The sequence below is a fragment of the Glycine max genome, chromosome 16, assembly GCF_000004515.6.
Source record: "Glycine max cultivar Williams 82 chromosome 16, Glycine_max_v4.0, whole genome shotgun sequence".
Lineage (NCBI taxonomy): Eukaryota > Viridiplantae > Streptophyta > Magnoliopsida > Fabales > Fabaceae > Glycine > Glycine max.
The window spans coordinates 37,266,876-37,278,026 of NC_038252.2; the positions used below are offsets into that span (position 1 = coordinate 37,266,876).

General features: G+C 35.1%; 4 protein-coding genes across 4 annotated transcripts; 1 reads left to right on the plus strand and 3 right to left on the minus strand.

The window, feature by feature from the left end:
* The first annotated feature begins 61 nt into the window (after nt 1–61).
* Nucleotides 62–1,624, plus strand: LOC102666130 (pentatricopeptide repeat-containing protein At2g29760, chloroplastic). Its single transcript, XM_006600040.1, has one exon. The coding sequence runs from the start codon at nt 62–64 to the stop codon at nt 1,622–1,624; it is 1,563 nt and encodes a 520-aa protein (XP_006600103.1).
* Nucleotides 1,625–3,832: 2,208 nt separating this feature from the next.
* On the minus strand, nt 3,833–5,746 carry LOC100816555 (UDP-glycosyltransferase 708D1-like). The gene has a single exon (XM_003549122.5). The coding sequence runs from the start codon at nt 5,524–5,526 to the stop codon at nt 4,084–4,086; it is 1,443 nt and encodes a 480-aa protein (XP_003549170.1). The 5' UTR covers nt 5,527–5,746; the 3' UTR covers nt 3,833–4,083.
* Nucleotides 5,747–6,587: 841 nt separating this feature from the next.
* Nucleotides 6,588–7,358, minus strand: LOC100811731 (miraculin). The gene has a single exon (XM_003548240.5). The coding sequence runs from the start codon at nt 7,337–7,339 to the stop codon at nt 6,737–6,739; it is 603 nt and encodes a 200-aa protein (XP_003548288.1). The 5' UTR covers nt 7,340–7,358; the 3' UTR covers nt 6,588–6,736.
* Nucleotides 7,359–9,214: 1,856 nt separating this feature from the next.
* On the minus strand, nt 9,215–10,252 carry LOC100812268 (miraculin). The gene has a single exon (XM_003548241.5). The coding sequence runs from the start codon at nt 10,037–10,039 to the stop codon at nt 9,434–9,436; it is 606 nt and encodes a 201-aa protein (XP_003548289.1). The 5' UTR covers nt 10,040–10,252; the 3' UTR covers nt 9,215–9,433.
* Between the last annotated feature and the right edge of the window lie 899 nt (nt 10,253–11,151).

Sequence of the window (11,151 nt, forward strand, 5' to 3'; positions counted from 1 at the left end):
ATTTTTGAATGCACAAATTTTTATGTTCTAACAACATGGACTATAATCCAATTTTATTTTGATGAACTACGTATCCTTGCAAAGAACACTGCGCAGTTGTGCAGGCCTTGACCAACTAAAACGAATCCATGCACTGTGTGCGACACTAGGATTCCTACACACCCAAAATCTCCAACAACCTTTGTCATGCAAGTTGCTTCAAAGTTACAAGAATGTGGGAAAAACAGAACAAGCACAAAGGGTCTTTGATCAGATTAAGGATCCTGATATAGTATCATGGACCTGCCTCCTTAACCTCTACCTCCACTCTGGTCTTCCTTCCAAGTCCCTCTCAGCGTTTTCCCGTTGCTTGCATGTGGGTCTAAGACCTGATAGCTTCCTTATAGTTGCAGCTTTATCCTCTTGTGGGCACTGCAAGGATTTGGTTAGAGGGAGGGTTGTTCATGGAATGGTGTTGAGGAACTGTTTGGATGAAAACCCAGTTGTGGGGAATGCTTTGATTGACATGTATTGTAGAAATGGTGTGATGGGAATGGCTGCATCGGTTTTTGAGAAGATGGGGTTCAAGGATGTGTTTTCTTGGACTAGTTTGTTGAATGGGTACATACTGGGTAACAATCTGAGTTGTGCTCTTGAGTTGTTTGATGCAATGCCGGAAAGAAATGTGGTTTCTTGGACGGCTATGATTACTGGGTGTGTCAAAGGAGGAGCTCCAATTCAGGCTTTGGAGACGTTTAAGCGGATGGAAGCTGATGACGGGGGAGTTCGTCTTTGTGCGGATTTGATTGTGGCAGTGCTCTCGGCATGTGCTGATGTTGGGGCTCTTGATTTTGGTCAGTGCATACATGGTTGTGTTAATAAAATTGGCCTGGAGTTGGATGTCGCGGTGAGCAATGTTACGATGGATATGTACTCCAAAAGTGGGAGGCTTGACTTGGCTGTAAGGATATTTGATGATATCTTGAAGAAGGATGTGTTTTCGTGGACTACAATGATATCAGGGTATGCTTATCATGGGGAAGGGCACCTTGCTTTGGAGGTTTTTTCTCGCATGTTAGAATCAGGGGTTACCCCTAATGAGGTAACCCTGTTGTCAGTTTTAACTGCTTGTAGCCATTCTGGGTTAGTAATGGAGGGAGAAGTATTGTTCACTAGAATGATTCAGTCCTGTTACATGAAGCCAAGGATTGAGCATTATGGATGCATAGTGGATCTTCTCGGTCGAGCAGGATTGCTGGAAGAAGCAAAAGAAGTGATTGAGATGATGCCAATGAGCCCTGATGCTGCTATATGGAGATCATTACTGACTGCTTGCTTAGTCCATGGGAATTTGAACATGGCTCAAATTGCAGGAAAGAAGGTAATTGAACTCGAACCAAATGATGATGGCGTTTATATGCTTCTATGGAATATGTGTTGTGTTGCTAATATGTGGAAGGAAGCCTCAGAGGTAAGGAAGTTGATGAGGGAAAGGAGGGTCAGAAAAAGGCCCGGGTGTAGTATGGTTGATGTGAATGGTGTTGTTCAAGAATTCTTTGCTGAAGACGCATCGCTTCATGTTAGTGCAGAGCTTCGCCACTTGCTAAAAGGAATTAAGGAGCATTCAGAAACACATCAATTTTAACAGCACTTATGGTGTGGAGGTCTTTGCAACTGAAGCAAATGACGGAGAAGTGGACTAAGAAACTAGAATTTCTGCATCCATTTCATTCCTTCAATCCTTGAGAAATGTGGCGATTTCAATTAACAAAGTTCTGAACGATTTATCTTTGTAATGCATAAAGAGACATGTTTCCAATCAATCAAGTAATTTAAAATTTGTGGCAAGTCAAATTTAGTAGTGTATATATGTTTATTCTCATAGAGAATTATTTGTTAGAAAATTTTTAAGTATATAAGATTGTTTTCACGGTTTGACCCTCATATCTCATTCCATATACGCTTCTTTAGTAGGTGGGAATTTTAAGTACTTCATATTTAAAATTATGAAGTATTTAAATTTTTATTTTTTCACGTGAAACATATAAAAGTCCAAGTATCATGATTCGGCAGCATTAATTAATGCAAAGGACCAAAATGGTGACATATTCTTGGCTTCCATCACATCCCATGTTCGGCAGCCTCCGCCATGGCTAGCTGGGTCTCTGCGTCGAGGGCCAACCGCTCTGCCCTGAATGCCGCCACATCGAGGGCCTTTTTGTTGTTCTTCTGGCTGTCGGCGGCGACTTCCACCATGAACTAGCTGCTATGGCGAAGGGTGTTAGAAAAGGGAATGCATTCATTTTACCGAAAAGAAAATTGGATTTGTTCTCAAAATATTTAATTTTTAATTGTATGGTTGTACTAAGTAAGGTGGAGAAGTAGAGGAAAAGAAAAAAAGGAAAACAAAGAAAGAAAATATAAGAGAATAAAATCGGAAAAGTAACATAAAAATATAAAAAAAGAAAATAAAAATAAAAATGATAACCTTGATTTTAAAATAAATTAATCTAATGGTTTAAATGTTTACTTTTTACTGTGGGAAAAATTTTCATTTTCTTAGGATAGAATCCGTTATGACTGAAGCATATTTGTGAATAGTACGGTTATATTTACAAAAATTTCTCCATAAAAACTACTCCATGTTCTTAAAAAAATGATTGTAATAGATTATTTTACATAAATAAAAAATTTAATAATAAAAAAATGAAAAACACACTTTTATAAATTAATTTTATAACTTTATTATTTTATTTATAAATTTTATTATTTGCCATTAATATTACAAGAAATTTTAGAGAAAAAAAATATAATTATTGTTACATTCAAAAATTATAATAACAATTATTTTAAGATAACTTTTTTTCTTTCGTAACAATTATAATGAAATGGGAAACTTAGTAGTAATAAGTCCTCTGTCAATATTATGATTAGGTTCCACTTCACCAAGGTAGCTCTGTGAATTCATAATGTCTCAATAAATAAGTATCCCACCACACCAACAACTCGTGATATTTCAGTTAATAACATTATAACAAGCCTTCTGTTCTGTTCTGTTCGTAAATGAAGTACTAACTAATGTTACTTAATTTTATTTTGAGTTGGGATCAGTAATATTACCCTTTGCGGAACAAATATAAGAAAAGTCGTACTTAGTAATCTATGTCGGGAAAAAAACCACACTAGTATTCTTTTTCAGTTTAGTAAATTTAAAAAAAAATGCATAGACACAAATAATTTCATTTTATAAATTTTTAACTTGTTTCTATTAAATACAATATAATCAATAAAAATATAAGAGAATATCCAACAAGTGTATTGATTTAAGAATAATAAAATTAAAATAAAACACCAATACTTATCATAAAGTTAGACAAGAAGATGAAATTTTAAAATATAAAAGGCAACACGTATCACCAATGAATGAAGAAGGGTGTGCACCTTGATTTGGTGCAGCAAGAACAGAAAGGTGTGCGAAAAAAGAGAGCATTTTAGCTGATGAAATGAAGTAAATGTAAGATGGACAAGTGACTTTCTCTGACTGGAACTAGAGGTGAAAATTAGCTAACATCGTAGATGAAAGCAAAGAGAGGGGTGTTGAAAGTGAAGATAGGATTGGAGCTAATTTCGGTAATGATATGTGACTATCATTGATCCAAAACTCACCTATGTCTATTTCTGAACACCAATTCTCTTAAAACTCACCGTAGAAGCATATTCCACTAATATTGTAGCAACTGTGATTTTATTGAGACTATAAAACTATATTTTCTCATTAATCTATTTTAGCCTAAAGTATAATTATTATAAGCTTATAATGTTACGTGATCAATTCAAAGTGAACATGCAAGAAGTAACGTTACAATGCAATCACGTAGCTCGCCCACCAGAAAAAAAACAACTTACTCAGCAAAGTCGTGAGAGTACGACCTGCCCAAACTATTAAAACATAGTATAGTAATAAACAAGACAAATATTTTGTTACAAAATAAAAACATTAAACACCCAACAAAACTCAACCAAGTTGGAAATATAACCACAATCAACCATAACAACAAACTACTTAGCCTTTGTAAGTAGCTAAGTAGTACTGAGTACTGATATTCAAGTAGCTTGAGAATTCCTCTTCCACCCCTCAATTTGTCTCTTAATAATAACCTCACAACTCCCACCAACACCAGCAGCTGCAGCCTTCCTAGCTGCCTTCTTCATTTCTGCAGCTCTTACCCTCAGAGATTCATTGCTCATCATCTCTTTGATTCTCTTAGCAATTTCCTCACCTTTCACCACCTCTTGTGCTCCCCATCCCCACTCATGAGGCCAAATCCCCACCCCACTTATCCTTGCTGTCTCTGAAGTTATCTTCTGATCCCCACTCTGAGGCCATGACAGAATAGGCACTCCTTCCCACACAGTCTCCATTATTGAGTTCCACCCTCCATGACTCACAAACCCCCCCACTGAAGGGTGCCCCAGAATCTCCACCTGCTCCACAAACTCCTTCTCAACTACACCCTTTTCCTTCACCTTATTCATCAACTCACTCCCCAACACTTCCTCCAAATCCTCCTCCTCTTCTCTGTCAACCTCCTTCAACTTCACCACCCACAAAAAACTATACCCACATTCTACCAACCCCAAAGCCATGTCCTTTATTTGCTCCCTCCTTGTTGCTGTCCTATTCCCGAAGCAAACATACACCACCGAAGTTTCACTTTGTTCATCAAGCCACTCCAATATTGAACGCATGCAACCACCCCTTTGTCCACCTTGATCCACCTCTTCAAATTCACACGCCATTAAGGGACCAACACCATACACTGGAGGCAACCCTTTAGCCACTTTTCCTTCGTTGAGTGCTGCTAGCGCCTCTCCTTCTAGTTCTTCAAACGAGTTGATGAAAACCCCATTCAGCTTCGCGAGGTTGGCACTGTCCTCCATGAAGATGCTCTCAAAGAGAGAGTTGGGTTGAAGAAGCACAGTAGGGACCGAGGATCTTGGTATTGGTGATGCAATTCCTGGGATTTTGATATCATCACCAATGAATGAAGAAGGGTGTGCACCTTGATTTGGAGCAGCAAGAACAGAAAGGTGTGCGAAAAAAGAGAGCATTCTAGCTGATGAGGTGAAGTAAATGTAAGACGGACAAGTGAGTTTCTCAGTGACTGGAATTAGAGGTGAAATTAAGCTAACATCGTAAATGAAAGCAGAGAGAGGTGTTGAAAGTGAAGATAGGATTGGAGCTAGAAGGTGAACCGAACGACGAATGGTTTCAAACTGAAGCCAAAAAGGGTCACTGGTGTTAACTGTGGTTGGATCCAAAGGGATGAGATTTAAGTCTGTTCGGGTAACTTGGTGAGGGAAGGAAGAACAGAAGCGAGAGATGAGGTTTGATTCAGCGAGAGAGACTGTGGGTTTGGGAGTGATGAGAGTGACTTTGCAACCATAGCGGAGGAACAGTGCTGCTATTCTAAGACATGGGTTAAGATGGCCAATCCCAGCACTTGGGAGGAAAGCCAAATGAACAACACGTTCAGAAACAGACATTGGTGTTCTTAGATCTCAGAATGGCGTCAATAGTAGATGTTTTGTTGTCAATTCAGGGAAGATAAAAGCTTTGTTTTTTCAAACTAATTAAAGGGAGTATCAGTTTTCTAGGTAGCAAACGTGCATACAACTGTATATCAAATGGAAAAATTATAGAAAATTGTTAAGGGAAAACCCCAAAAATAGGTTGGATGTGTTGAAGAAAGGGAGAGCCAGAGCAAAAGAAGAAAGAAAAACAGATAGATATCATTAAGAAGAAAGAAAAACAGATAGATATCACAAATGATATGATGTGTATGAGTATAATAACTCACTAATGTCATTCTACTAATATTTTTCATTTTATTATTTTTTCTCGTTTTGTACTCTCTACTTGTTGGAGGAGAGATTTTCCTATGTTCCCATTTAATTTTGGAGGTTTTGATATTACTGATTTTTCTACCAATAGTAATCAAGTTAGGTTGTTATCTCATTATTTTGATATTTAATGATAATTTTACTATATATATATATATTTCAATTTAATCCATAATTAATTAAAATATTTTAAAAAAAAATCTCTTCACTTGTACTATCTTTCTCAAGATCTAGATGTTTAAAGTATGTCTAATAATCAATTTTTATGAGAAATACATTTTATGTTGTTGTTGCCACACAAATAAAAGTTTGTAATTAGATCCAACACACATCACATACCATCACTGTACTTATTGTTCATACAAGAAGGCACAGTTAGTGAAGCACTACAATGAAAGAAAACATTTTGACTCACACCTTTCATTCTTGGATCCATGAATTGAATCACAAAATTCTCAATGACCAACGATTTTTTCCAAACACCCCTCACGCTCAAGATCTCTTATTTCTTCTTCATTGTCAACCTCCTTCTACTTGGGCAAATATTTTCCTTTCTTTTATCTCTATCAAACAAAGCACACCCGTATGATAATTAAATAAGTAATACTAATCCACAAATTATAAATAATCTAAGCTTGCAACTTTGCAAGTTTCTAATAGGTAAACGAGAATGAAGCATCTTTGTAAGTTATAACTCTCCATTGTAAATCACGAATATGCCAATTGCAAATTAATAATGACAAAGATGAACAGAAACTACAAATTTAAAAAAGACTCGAAATAGAAAGTAACTCAACATGAGAAACCATGCAGAAAAAGCACAAAGCAATTCATTAAGCTTTAGTTTAGATATTCAATAAGCCCGCTGGAACTTCACTCTGTATGGTTCAGAACTTAGAGCAAGACGCTTGCCATATTGATCCTGGTATATTCCAATGTCACTGCATGGATAACTGCAATCCTTGCACACACTTGGACAGTACACCAACTTGTAAGCATCCTCATACTTCTCAATCTTGAACCAATTCGCCAGGGTTTGCGAACCGGGGTTGCCGAAATCACCACCAGTAGTGACAAACCACTGTGATGTTGAATAATCATAGTCCTTAAGCTTCCACGCTTTGGTGAGTGGACAACTTGTGTCAATGGGGAAATAGATGTTGAGATCAGTGGAAACACGAATGACACCTTTGTTAACATTAACAGGTGTAAAGATCAAAGGCTGGCCTTGATAACCATCAACAGCTACAACATCAAGTGGGCAATCTTCACCTGTGCTTGCCATAGCAAGGCCACCTACATCGGGGGAAGCAGGAACGATGTAGTAACTTGTACGAGCTCGAACCATCTTCCCTGATGTGTCCAGCACTTGCTCAGGTGCAGGACCAGCTGCACCAAGTAGTGCCTTGGTGCTCAAGGCAACCAAAAGGAGCAATGCTATCAATGTCATCTTCATTTTTCTGTTTTTAATTTTGTCTTTTTGTAACTTGTGATGGATATGGAAGAAGAGGACATTTATATAGGCCAGGGATTGCTCTAATACCTGTGTGTACCAAAGTCATGGATTTCAGCTAATACAATTGGCCTACAAACATTTACGAGTAAGTCTGCTTCGTCTGTTTAGTATGTAAAGTATAAGGAAGCACACAGACTAGTGCATTTTCATTTTTTTTAAGCTCTCGATCTATTGTGAGTTTAACGAATACTCCTTTTCTTTTAGGTTGACTTTTTCATATTGTCTTCCAATTTAGGCAGGTGGGGGAAGAAAAAGATGTACATGTTCAATCTGATAGCTATCAAATCTTTTGCCATCCTCACTCAGAACTCTAAAGTTTGGTAGAGAACCATGAATTTTTCATGCAGTATTTCTTATAGGGTTTTGGTAACCGGTATTGATTAAAATATTAAAAGAAAAAAAAAATCTTTAACAGGGGTATTTAGGGTGTGATTTTGATGTAATATCAATTTGAGTAAAACAAAAAAATTATGGTGTGATTTGTTTGGTTTAAATTATTTATGAAATTGAAACAAATCAAATCAATCGCTTACCATTTGATTTAGTTTGATTTTTAAAAAAATTTGAGGTATTAAGAAAATTTAAAAAAATATTATTAATTGGACAAAATTTAAATGATAATTAATTCAACAATAACATTATAAATATACAACAAAAATTTCAATAATTGAAATTAAAGTAAAACAATAATTATTTTTAAGTTGAATAATATATGAATAATAACCATTCAATTTAACGAGATCCATTTGATAAGGTTTCTGTGTGTTAATCATAAATCAAACAGAATGATGCCATTTGAAAAATAAAAAACTTAATCAATAATCATCATTTTTTTGCGATTTTCAATTTTACTCACTATTCGGTTTTAAATATCCTTAATTTTTAATGTGTAAATTATAAGAAAACGAAAAAAAAATACAAAAATATAAGTTTATTTCTTCCAATAAAAAAATTTCTATCCAGCTAGTGTCGTTAAAACACATGTTAGCATTTGACTTTCTTATAAGCTTTAATTAAGAGACTTTTCCATTACTTTAGTTGTAACGGTTTTTCTAATGTGTGCAACCTGGCATACAAAAAGAGTAATCAATTACTTATTTTTACCTAATTTAAATTAAGAAATAATTTCTTATAATATATTTCCCTAAAAAAGTTATTTATCTTTTCAGAAAAAAAAATTGTACTCATAAATTTTTCGTTTCCTTGTAATACCTTTCCTTAAAAAAAAAACATAAAATCCATAATTATATTCATGAATTATTTAACTTCAATTTCTAGAAAACAATATTTAAATTCCATAATTATATTCATTAGAACTTTTTATTTACTATGATATTTTCCCTAAAAATGATATGATTCGACTCTCCCACCACCTAACTCCTGTGAAATGTCCAACAAGACTAGAAGAGACAAACACCATATCTTTCCCAACCCCATCGTAGTATCCAATTAGGCCATCAAAGTATATCATCACAGATTGTTAAGGCAAAGGTTAGGGCAATTGCACCACTTAGCTTATAGAATGAAGCTGTGAAGTCCAACCATGAGCAGAACTTTATATTAAGCCATTATACGCCTCTTTCTCGCCACATAGCCAGAAGATTCCCCTCCCCAAACCCACTTATCTTTTTCATGCTTCTTAAAAACAAAAATGTCTCTATCAATGTTGTCTACAGATTTTTTTATTATTCTTTTTATAATCAAATATATTAATGAAAAAACAACAACCATTACCGAGTTCTGCAAACAAATGTAACAAAATTTGATTTCTCACTGTATCAACTAATGTGACCAAATGACAACACGACCGCGACCGATATTTAAAACATTGATTCCTTGTGAATTCTAAGAATAAAACGTGATATGATCCTCTATGTAACTAAAACATTTATTGAAATTGCCACATTATGATTTGCTTTAATATTTCAAGGGAAATACTATACTACTGCAACTGCAAGGGGAGAATTGCACATTCATAGGATATTTAAAACTTAGGCTCCATTAATGAGAAGTGAGAACACAAGACGCTTGTTCTCATTCACATGCCCAACATCGCTCGAACTGCACTTTGTATGGCTCAGAACTTAGAGCAAGACGCTTACCATATTGATCCTGGTATATTCCAATATCACTGCATTGATGATTACAATCACTGCACACACTTGGACAATACACCAACTTGTAAGCATCCTCGTACTTCTCAATCTTGAACCAATTCGCCACGGTTTGCGAACTGGGGTGGCCCAATTCACCACCAGTGGTCACAAACCACTGTGATGTTGAATCATCATAGTACTTAAGCTTCCACACTGTGGTCTGTGGACAGAATATTGTGTAGCTGGTGAAGTATATGTTGAGATCACTGGAAACACGAATAATACCTTTCTTATCATTAACAGGTGTGAAGCTCAAAGGCAGACCTAAGTCACCATCAACAGCTACAACATCAAGTGGACAATCTACATCGGTTCTTGCCGAAGCAAGGCCACCGATATCGGAGGAAGCCGGAACGATGTAGTAAATCGAATCAGCTCGAACTTTCTTCCCCAATGCGTCCAGCACTGGCTCGGATGCAGGACCAGCTAGTGCCTTTGTGATCAAGGCAAACACAAGGACCAATGTTACCAATGTCATCTTCATTTTTATGTATCTAATTTTGTGTTTTTGTAACTTGTAATGGATATTGAAGAAGAGGGATATTTATATATAGGATGGGGATTGCTCTAATCTATGTACCCATGTGCACCAAAGTCATGAATTTCCGCTCATACAATTGGCCTATAAAGATTCAATGTCAATTACTAGATTTGTAAAGTTCACACTATTCAAAAGAACTTTTTCTTCCTCTCACATGTCACTTAGTAGCATTTTGTATCTGCAGCCATGGTTTTAAATTGCATTCCACGATAGTAATCGTAACTGACTGAAATATCAACATGATTTGATTTATTACTATGCAAGTCAAATCAGTCACATTTTTTTTTAATTATTTTTGTAATAAAAGGATTTTCTAACTCATTCCAACCCAGATGTGACTAATTTGCATACTGCATGTTTACGTGAAAGTCTGTTCAGTTTGTTTAAAGATGAAGCTCCTAGAATTAGAATCACGTTTTCCTTCTTGTTTCTGTGTAAGCTCACTTTTGCCAACTTAAAGACTGTGTTCTTTTTCTTGTTTTTGACTTTTCTTTCTCTGGGGGCGGGGGCGTGTTATTTTGTTTTTAAGTATATTTCTTTTTATACAATTTAAATGTGATGGTTTTTGTTGTTTATTTTAACTAAAAATAATAATTTTGTAGTATGTGTATTAAAAAATAAAAAATAAACAAAGATGATGAAATTTATCTTTTAAAATTAATAGAGATACTAAAAACAAACTTAGCATTTAGCAATGAAGGAAAAATATTGGTATAAAATATTTATATATATTATTTATATTAGCGTACGTAATACGTTATACTAGTGTAGACATTATTTATATTAACACTCTAACAGTTTAATTTTTTTGCCAAATAAAAACTATAAAACGAAAGTAGTCAATGCTTAATATTTCGTATTTATCCATAAATAAATTTTATAATGAAAAATGATGCGCACTGTCAAATTTAATAAAATATAATTATTATAAGGATGACATCAATGTTACAATATCAACTAATGAATAACAAATATTTTTGTCGTAAATGAAGTACTAACAAATATAAGAAAAGTCGTACTGTTTAATCTATGTCGGCCTAAAAAACCACACTGGT

What these genes read in the sequence shown, in the direction of transcription:
- LOC102666130 (XM_006600040.1), top strand. Translation starts at nt 62, where the DNA reads ATGAACTACGTATCCTTGCAAAGAACACTGCGCAGTTGTGCAGGCCTT.
- LOC100816555 (XM_003549122.5), bottom strand. Translation starts at nt 5,526, where the DNA reads ATGTCTGTTTCTGAACGTGTTGTTCATTTGGCTTTCCTCCCAAGTGCT.
- LOC100811731 (XM_003548240.5), bottom strand. Translation starts at nt 7,339, where the DNA reads ATGAAGATGACATTGATAGCATTGCTCCTTTTGGTTGCCTTGAGCACC.
- LOC100812268 (XM_003548241.5), bottom strand. Translation starts at nt 10,039, where the DNA reads ATGAAGATGACATTGGTAACATTGGTCCTTGTGTTTGCCTTGATCACA.